Source organism: Solanum verrucosum, unplaced genomic scaffold (genome assembly GCF_900185275.1).
Source record: "Solanum verrucosum unplaced genomic scaffold, falcon-dt-bn FXZP01000252.1, whole genome shotgun sequence".
Taxonomy (NCBI): domain Eukaryota; kingdom Viridiplantae; phylum Streptophyta; class Magnoliopsida; order Solanales; family Solanaceae; genus Solanum; species Solanum verrucosum.
This window is the reverse complement of record NW_026019988.1, coordinates 1,632,944-1,644,154: the sequence shown is the minus strand read 5'-3', so window position 1 is coordinate 1,644,154 and position 11,211 is coordinate 1,632,944. Positions and strand designations below refer to the sequence as shown.

At 38.0% G+C, this 11,211-nt stretch overlaps 1 protein-coding gene across 1 annotated transcript; it reads right to left on the bottom strand.

Annotated features, from left to right (window-relative positions):
* Positions 1-393, bottom strand: LOC125818841 (uncharacterized). The gene has a single exon (XM_049498359.1). The coding sequence runs from the start codon at positions 391-393 to the stop codon at positions 1-3; it is 393 nt and encodes a 130-aa protein (XP_049354316.1).
* Positions 394-11,211: the final 10,818 nt, after the last annotated feature.

Genomic DNA, 11,211 nt, shown 5'->3' with positions numbered 1-11,211 from the left:
CTAATGAGTTGCACTTTCTCCATAATACTTGGCCCGCATCACCTTCTCGTCTTCCCATGCTACCTCCTCGCTGGAGTGATTTTTCCATGCTACTTTCATTGTCGCCATCTCTTTCAAACGTAGCTTCCTTACTTGTTTGTCCATTATAAACACTGGTTCCTCTTCATAGGTTAGGTTCTCGTCCAATTGGATGTTTGATGCTTTTAGCACATGTGAAGGGTCTGGTATGTACTTTCGTAGCATTGATACATGAAAGATTGAATGTACTAAAGATAACTCAAGTGGAAGTGCTAAACGATATGCGACAACACCAACTCTAGCAAGTATCTCATATGGCCTAATATATCTTGGACTCAATTTTCCTTTCTTCCCGAATCTTAAAACACCTTTCATTGGTGATACTCGTAAGAACACATGATCCCCTACTGACAACTACAACTCTCGATGTCTTTTATCTGCATAAGCCTTTTGTCTACTTTGGACCGCTAGCAATCTTTGCCTAATTAATTGAACCTTGTCAATCGTTGACTTCACCAGATCTGGACCCAATACCTTAGCCTTACCAGCCTTAGACCACCCAATGGGAGATCGACATCGCCTTCCATATAACGCCTCGTAAGGTGCCATCTGTATACTCTCTTGGAAGCTATTATTGTAAGCAAACTCTGTCAACAGTAGATATTTGTCCCAAATACCACCAAAATCAAGAATACAAGATCTCAACATATCTTCAAGAGAATGTATGGTTCTCTCTGACTGACCATCAGTTTGTGGGTGGAATGTCGTACTCAATTCCACTTGCGTTCCCAATACTCCTTGGAATACTTTCCAGAAGTGTGAGGTGAACTGGGATCCTCTATCCGATATAATAGAAATTGGAACTTTGTGAAGCCTAACAATTTCATCAATATAAATTTGTGCATAGCGTGCGCCATTATATATAGTTTTGACCGGTAGGAAGTGTGCTGATTTTGTTAATCGATCCACGATCACCCATATAAAATCATACCCTTAAGAGTTCGTGGCAATCCAGTGATAAAATCTATGGTATTTCGCTCCCATTTCCATTCTGGTATCACAAGCTGTTGTATCAACACTGCAGGTCTTTGGTGTTCAGTTTTAACTTGTTGGTAAGTCAAACATCGAGTGACATGATTCACCATATCTTTCTTCATACCCTCCCACCAGTACAACTGATGAAGATCTTGGTACATTTTTGTGGATCTAGGATGAACTGAGTACCTGGAGCTATGCGCTTTTTCAAGCAACGTTTGTCTTAAATCGTTAACATCTGGTACACAAACACGATTGCCAAGTCGCAATACCCCATGACTAACCACGATAAAATCTTTATTCTTGTTAAGAACACCTTCATCTTTAATTTTACACAACCGCATGTCTAGGTATTGTTTTGCCTCTATATCCTCCATTAATGATGACTTCGCTTGAACACATGCTAATAATGAACATGCATGCCCTAAACTGAAGGCTACTCCACTTTCTTTCAATTTGTGAATTTCTCTTGCTAATGGTCTCCTTGTTAAGGTAAGGTGGGCCAAACTCCCCATTGACTTTCGGCTCAGCGCATCAACAACTACATTGGCTTTTCCTGGATGGTACAAAATTGCACATTCATAGTCTTTCAATAATTCCACCCATCTTCGTTGTCGAAGGTTCAGATCTTTTTGTTGAAAGATATATTGAAGGCTCTTGTGATCAATATATATCTCGTATTTCTCTCCATATAGATAATGTCTCCAAATCTTCAAAGCAAAGACAACTGCAGCCATCTCTAGGTCATGTGTTGGATAATTTTGCTCGTGCTTTTTCAATTGCCTTGAAGCATAAGCTATGACCCATCCATTTTGCATAAGCACACACTCAAGTCCCACTCGAGAGGCATCGCAATATACTGTAAATCCTCTGGTTCCCGATGGAAGTACTAATACTGGGTGGTTGTCAAGCTTTCCTTAAGCTTTTGAAAACTTTGCTCGCATGCCTCAGACCATTGGAATTTCACATTTTTTTTGTGTTAGCTTTGTCAAAGGTGCCGCTATTTTGGAGAAATCCTGCACGAAACGCCTATAATATCCCGCGAGGCCCAAGAAGCTTCGTATCTCTGTCACGATGGTTGGTCTTGGCCACTTTTTTACTGCTTCCACTTTCTTGGAGTCAACTAAGATCCCTTCTTCAGATACTACATGACCTAGGAAGACAACTTGGCTCGACCAAAATTCACACTTAGAGAACTTAGCATATAATTTGTGTTCCCTGAGCGCTTGTAATACCATCATCAAGTGTTGTTCATGATCTTCATATGTTCTTGAATACACAAGGATATCATCAATAAACACAATTACGAATCTGTCCAAATATGGCTTGAACACCCTATTCATCATGTCCATAAATGTTGCAGGTCCATTCGTTAACCCAAAAGGCATCACTAGAAATTCGTAGTGCCCATACCTGGTTCGAAAGGCAGTCTTAGAGATATCATCTCCTCTAGTACGTATTTGATGATATCTGGATCTCAAATCAATCTTGGAGAATTTCTTTGCACCATGAAGCTGGTCAAACAGATCATCAATGCGTGGTAACGGGTACTTGTTGCGCACCGTGGCCTTATTTAACTATCGGTAATCTATACATAGTCTCATGGATCCATCTTTCTTCTTCACGAACAAGACTGGTGCACCCCATGGAGAAGTATTTGGTTTAATGAACCCTTTGTTTAACATATCTTGCAATTGTTCTTTCAATTCTTTTAACTCTGTCGATGCCATGCGATATGAAGGTATTGATATTGTCACGACCCGAGAGCACCCCCAAGTCGTAACATGCGTATTCGACCTCTCGGAGGTCTCATACAAGCCCTTAGCATTCATCACATTAGATATGTAAAAAAGTGCGGAATTAAAAACTCTTTAAATAAAATCCCATAAGACTCAAAGGTCACTTTTAAAAACATCATTCAAAAGTACACAAGCGGAATACTAAGTCTCTTAGCCATCTTAGACATAAACGTGAAAACATACTAGGGACGGCCCTTTACAATCAAAAGAAGTCTATTAAGTCTATTACAAGAACCTTATCATAAAACTAGAATAGAAAAGTCCTGTCCTCGACATATGAGGACATACCACAAGATCTTGGAAGAAATTCAAGTTCCAAGCTTACTATAGAACCCGCTCACTTTCCGGAACCTACACTTGTAGAAAATAGAGAAATATGGAATTAGTACAATTAAGTACTAAGTATGATGACCATGCAAAAACATGCCAAAACGAACATTTACAAGGAATAAATGCTTTCATATTATTTTGATAAAACCTTCACTTCCCAAGTATAAGAGACATAATACAAGTCAATGTTCACATATAAAACCATAGCCAACCATATACATACTCAACATATATTCATATACAACCCATGCTTAACTTTAAAAGAACACACGCCATTTCATTACCGTAGGACCTCTACCTAATATAACCTTAAGACACACTTGAGTGAGACAAGAAGTGACCGCACATACAACCTCTTCAAGCACACTTAAGTGTTCCTCAAGATTACTTTAGATAAGGACATTTCCTTTATAACATAACATCAATAGACCAACATTATTTAAGAAACCATTTAGGAGACATTCAAGCACATAAGGGGACTTTCACATAATAGTCGTTAGACTTAGGGAACTCACTTTAATATTTTCAAAGCCTACTCGTGCCATGTGTAGATAGCATCACATACTACTACCTACACGTTGTAGAACCTATCCAATAACTAGAGTGCACACCCCACATGATGGGAATAGGCATAACCGACATAGACCATACTAGCTAGGCATGGAATTCGGAGTCTATCCTACTCCGTGGAGGTTGTTCTACTTGCCAAAGGTAGAACTAGTAAGCAACCCATGTAGGCACATGGTTTAGTGGATGTCCAAGGAAGTTCATTGTGCCTAATCTCATACTCAACTAGGCCACCTTTCTAACCACATCCACTCGGTGCTAGCCTTGTTTCCCATAGAGTATTCAATCACATATGTACTTAGAGAGGGTTCCTTTTCTAGTTCAACCAACTCATAGTACCTCTTCCCAAGAAAGGCCCCATTTCTAAGTCATGGCCGATCAAGGTTCATAAGGATAGCTCATTTGACTTTCTTAGATAAGGATTTTCATGCCGTTCCGGCTCCATCCATCTCTAAGTATATCATCTCACTCAAGAAGGGAACTTCGCCCTAAGGCCCATCCTTCAAGGTTATACATTTACTTAGGAAAGCTAGACTTATGAAAGGGCACCATTTCTTAGTTTTGCCGATTCAAGTCTTGGCCTAGAATTCCTCTTTTAGCATTTATAGAAAGGGCACCATTTCTTAGTTCTAGCCCACTTCACACATTCATGCATTCAAGACTTTAAGTAACAAGGAGAGACACTTTAGTCTACCAACCAAGTCACAACATTATCATCTAAGGATACTTCATAATCCAACATCATTTCATATATACATCATGAGAAAAATCATACTTTAAATCACAATGCTATCCACTTTACATAGGATCATCACAAGATCACATAAACTCATTCACATCATACCTTCACACATAAAGCTTCACATAAAACTTTACATATAGCTTCATATAGGACTTTACATATAGCCTCATTTATATATATAATATACAATACAATAACACTTTATACAAGATCACCTTCACATAGTACAATAACATTTCATAACTTGATAACACTTTAATTCAATAGATAATGCATTCAAGTCCATGTTCATAATACATTCCATAATTAAATACCTCCACCATAAGTGGATCAAACTAAGCAAGAACAATTTTATCCATAATAAGAGATTAAGCCAACTTACCATCCTCCAAAGCCATAATCAACAACACTCATGTCCCAACCATTTTACTTACCACAAGAGAATTCATTCATAACTTGCCCATAAGGCCACAACTTTCAATTCATCCATACATCATCAATTCATCATAGATAGATGTAGAAAATCATAAGAGTTACTAATACAATCCAATCCAAACACAATTTCATAAACTTTGAATCATAAGCAAAAAACCCACTTCATAAGCAAATTTAGGAATTTAGGGAAAACATGGGTTCTTCAAGGAATTCCATACGAAATCATCTTAAAAAAAATATTAATTCATCAATATAATGGCTTAGAAAACGTTTTGCCAATGAACCCATGCTTAGATTAGAATTTGAGATTTTTGTTCTTTGAAACACTTTTGAAACTTTTTTGATTGGACTCCTTGAAAGAAAGATTCATCAAGGATCAAGGGTCACCATACCTCTAAGTTGAAAGCCCATGAAAAATTGAAGAAGAAAGAACTCAAAATCTTCAACCCTAGCTCCAACTTCTTCTTCTTCTTCTTCTTCTTCATCTCTTCTTCTCTTCTTCACTCAAGAACCCTAACTCTTACTCTTTTAAAATGGAACAAAAATGATCCTCAATCAGCCTAACACAATAATATAACCTCAAAAGAAAAGATTTGTGAAATGACCAAAATGCCCTTAAATTTCCGGACGGACTCCTTGCCAACTGCCCAACTTTCAAAGGGCATAACTCACTCATACGAACTCGGAATCGAGCAAACTCGGTGGCGTTGGAAAGATCGTTCCAAGGGCTTTCCAAAAATAACTGGAACTACTCCTGGATCATCCTGAGCTAGGAGTTATGACTGCTCAAAGTTGGCCAAAAACTCACTGATTTCCCACACTTAACCAAATTTCCAGGTTTTGAACTTAGCCAATTTCCAGATTCAGAACTTTTTTTCCAAAAGTGACTACTTCCAATTTATGCTTAAACTTTAAAAATTCATACGTTAGGCTCTAGTTTCACCTATCTATTTTTAGGGTCGCTACATTATCCCCCACTTGGAAACATTCGTCCCCGAATGACACTTCAAAACATTAAGGGTAAAGACTTAAAACTAGCAGCCCACAACAATTTTACTATATCAATATAAAAACACTCATCAAGGAGGAAACATCAACTCCACATAACAAGTCATTACAACACAACTTCATTCATATTTATGGAAATAGGAATCACACCTACAACTCAACATGCCTCAAATCTTTTCCATTTCTCATTTATTTGGAGGAACTTCCTTCTCCATAGCACCTCATGCTCATAACAACATCAAAGAACACAATATGCAATTATCTCATTAAAACATAATCATGCCACATCAAGAAAACACTTAAGCATGCTCAACTAATCAACTCATGAAATATTTTAGCAACTCATCATATATGCATATAAACATGAGAGACATCATTATGAAAACTCATTTTCTCATTTAACAAGAATTCAACTTAAAGCATGCATCATTATAAGGAGAAATATAGAAACTCATTTTTTTACACAAGACTCCAAAAACCATGCATCATGCTTCTACAATTCTATGACTCAAGCTTGATTAGGAATAGAAGAAAGAGACAAAAATTTCCAAACTCACCTCAACTCATCATTCAACATACCATCCCCCACTTAGGAGAAACCCATCTAAACCAACACAAAAGTATTCCAACACAAAACTAGACATTATGACTTACCGGCACCTTTATCCGGATTTGCTTCCTTGTTAGCTTGGAGAGCATAGAAACGATTCCTTGCTTGACCATCAACACTAGGACCACTATAAGGAGCTTGCCTAGCATTCCTTCCTTTAGCCACAATATTAGGACAATCTCTGACCTTGTGATCATTATTTCCATAACCATAGCACTCATTAGTACCGGCTAGACATTTCCCAAAATGCTTCTTTCCACAAGTAGGCTTAACAAATTGAGATCCCCCACCTTTCTCTTGGTTAACCTTGGGAGCACTTGAAAAATCTAGGTTTGGTACCCTCTTCTTGAACCTAGGTTGACCTTGCTCATCGGATCTACCCCTCTTCACATCCCTATTCATCCTCTTAAGTTTGGACTCCTCAATAGATTGAGCATACACAACAAGCCTAGAGATATTCATGTCACCATGGAGCATTGCCGTACGACACTCTTCTTTCACCAAGTCGGATACACCGGTAACAAACCTACTCATCTCCTCTCTAGAGTTAGACACCAAAGATGGAGCATACCTAGACAACATAGAGAACTTCAAAGCATACTCCTCCACACTCATATTACCTTGCCTAAGATTAATGAACTCCTCAATTTTGCACTCCCTCTTCTCTAGGGGAAAGTACTTACCCAAGAATGCTTCCTTAAACTCCTCCCATTCTATAGGACCCGCTTCCTCCGGCCTATTTGCCTTCCATTGAGTGTACCAAATTTGGGCCACCTCCTTCAATTGGTATGAAGCCAATTCCGCTTTCTCTCTAGAAGATACTCTCATAGCATCCACAATTTTGTAAATCTCATCCAAGAATCCTTGGGGATCTTCTCCAATTCTAGATCCCAAAAAGATAGGAGGATTCATCCTCACGAAGTCTCTCAACCTTGAGGCTACCGTACTCTCATAAGCATTCACCCTAGGCCCCATATCTCTATTTGCTTGAGCCGTCATGGCTTGGGCTAGGGTCACAAAAGCCGCTCTAATCTTTTCATTAGTCATGGCCGGGGGAACCACCGGAACCTCATTCTCTTGCTCACCTATAGGAACTTGATTGCATTGCACACCTTGACCATTTTGCACAACTTGAGGACGAACTCCCTCATCACCTAACTCATCTTCATCTCTCCTTTGATTCGCCCTCGTATTCATTTCCTATAAACACAAGAGAAGGATTAGGAAAAGGACACTTATAAGCTAAACTCTAAGGCACGACTTCAAGAATAATGAAAGAAGTGTAACTTCTATCGTCCTATAGCCTCTCGCTCATAGATGTGTCGCGACTCACACCGATGAACAAGACTCTACTAGACGTGGCTTTTGAGACTTTGAACCTAATAACCATTTCCCAAAACCTTATGCTCTGATACCAGGTTTTTCACGACCCGAGAGCACCCTCAAGTCGTAACATGCGTATTCGACCTCTCGGAGGTCTCATACAAGCCCTTAGCATTCATCACATTAGATATGTAAAATAGTGCGGAATTAAAAACTCTTTAAATAAAATCCCATAAGACTCAAAGGTCACTTTTAAAAACATCATTCAAAAGTACACAAGCGGAATACTAAGTCTCTTAGCCATCTTAGACATAAACGTGAAAACATACTAGGGACACGGCCCTTTACAATCAAAAGAAGTCTATTAAGTCTATTACAAGAACCTTATCATAAAACTAGAATAGAAAAGTCTTGTCCTCGACATATGAGGACATACTACAAGATCTTGGAAGAACTTCAAGTTCCAAGCTTACTATAGAACCCGCTCACTTTCCGGAACCTACACTTGTAGAAAATAGAGAAATATGGAATTAGTACAATTAAGTACTAAGTATGATGACCATGCAAAAACATGCCAAAACGGACATTTACAAGGAATAAATGCTTTCATATTATTTTGATAAAACCTTCACTTCCCAAGTATAAGAGACATAATACAAGTCAATGTTCACATATAAAACCATAGCCAACCATATACATACTCAACATATATTCATATACAACCCATGCTTAACTTTAAAAGAACACACGCCATTTCATTACCGTAGGACCTCTACCTAATATAACCTTAAGACACACTTGAGTGAGACAAGAAGTGACCGCACATACAACCTCTTCAAGCACACTTAAGTGTTCCTCAAGATTACCTTAGATAAGGACATTTCCTTTATAACATAACATCAATAGACCAACATTCTTTAAGAAACCATTTAGGAGACATTCAAGCACATAAGGGGACTTTCACATAATAGTCGTTAGACTTAGGGAATTCACTTTAGTATTTTCAAAGCCTACTCATGCCATGTGTAGATAACATCCCATACTACTACCTACACGTTGTAGAACCTATCCAATAACTAGAGTGCACATCCCACATGATGGGAATAGGCATAACCGACATAGACCATACTAGCTAGGCATGGAATCCGGAGTCTATCCTACTCCGTGGAGGTTGTTCTACTTGCCAAAGGTAGAACTAGTAAGCAACCCATGTAGGCACATGGTTTAGTGGATGTCCAAGGAAGTTCATTGTGCCTAATCTCATACTCAACTAGGCCACCTTCCTAACCACATCTACTCGGTGCTAGCCTTGTTTCCCATAGAGTATTCAATCACATATGTACTTAGAGAGGGTTCTTTTTCTAGTTCAACCAACTCATAGTACCTCTTCCCAAGAAAGGCCCCATTTCTAAGTCATGGCCGATCAAGGTTCATAAGGATAGCTCATTTGACTTTCTTAGATAAGGATTTTCATGCCGTTCCGGCTCCATCCATCTCTAAGTATATCATCTCACTCAAGAAGGGAACTTCGCCCTAAGGCCCATCCTTCAAGGTTATACATTTACTTAGGAAAGCTAGACTTATGAAAGGGCACCATTTCTTAGTTTTGCCGATTCAAGTCTTGGCCTAGAATTCCTCTTTTAGCATTTATAGAAAGGGCACCATTTCTTAGTTCTAGCCCACTTCACACATTCATGCATTCAAGACTTTAAGTAACAAGGAGAGACACTTTAGTCTACCAACCAAGTCACAACATTATCATCTAAGGATACTTCATAATCCAACATCATTTCATATATACATCATGAGAAAAATCATACTTTAAATCACAATGCTATCCACTTTACATAGGATCATCACAAGATTACATAAACTCATTCACATCATACCTTCACACATAAAGCTTCACATAAAACTTTACATATAGCTTCATATAGGACTTTACATATAGCCTTATTTATATATATAATATACAATACAATAACACTTTATACAAGATCACCTTCACATAGTACAATAACATTTCATAACTTGATAACACTTTAATTCAATAGATAATGCATTCAAGTCCATGTTCATAATACATTCCATAATTAAATACCTCCACCATAAGTGGATCAAACTAAGCAAGAACAATTTTATCCATAATAAGAGATTAAGCCAACTTACCATCCTCCAAAGCCATAATCAACAACACTCATGTCCCAACCATTTTACTTACCACAAGAGAATTCATCCATAACTTGCCCATAAGGCCACAACTTTCAATTCATCCATACATCATCAATTCATCATAGATAGATGTAGAAAATCATAAGAGTTACTAATACAATCCAATCCAAACACAATTTCATAAACTTTGAATCATAAGCAAAAAACCCACTTCATAAGCAAATTTAGGAATTTAGGGAAAACATGGGTTCTTCAAGGAATTCCATACGAAATCATCTTAAAAAAAATATTAATTCATCAATATAATGGCTTAGAAAACGTTTTGCCAATGAACCCATGCTTAGATTAGAATTTGAGATTTTTGTTCTTTGAAACACTTTTGAAACCCTTTTGATTGAACTCCTTGAAAGAAAGATTCATCAAGGATCAAGGGTCACCATACCTCTAAGTTGAAAGCCCACAAAAAATTGAAGAAGAAAGAACTCAAAATCTTCAACCCTAGCTCCAACTTCTTCTTCTTCTTCTTCCTCTCTTCTTCTCTTCTTCACTCAAGAACCCTATCTCTTACTCTTTTAAAATGGAACAAAAATGATCCTCAATCAGCCTAACACAATAATATAACCTCAAAAGAAAATATTTGTGAAATGACCAAAATGCCCTTAAATTTCCGGACGGACTCCTTGCCAACTGCCCAACTTTCAAAAGGCATAACTCACTCATACGAACTCGGAATCGAGCAAACTCGGTGGCGTTGGAAAGATCGTTCCAAGGGCTTTCCAAAAATAACTGGAACTACTCCTGGATCATCCTGAGCTAGGAGTTATGACTGCTCAAAGTTGGCCAAAAACTCACTGATTTCCCACACTTAACCAAATTTCCAGGTTTTGAACTTAGCCAATTTCCAGATTCAGAACTTTTTTTCCAAAAGTGACTACTTCCAATTTATGCTTAAACTTTAAAAATTCATACGTTAGGCTCTAGTTTCACCTATCTATTTTTAGGGTCGCTACAGATATGGGTTGTGTTCCAGGTACTATATCAATGTCGAAATCAATTTTTCTAATAGGAGGTAATCCAGGTAGGTCTTCTGGGAACACATCAGGAAACTCACCCACATTTTGAACAGATTCTAATTCTGGTACCGCAATCTTCATAGCTCTGACAAATGCCAA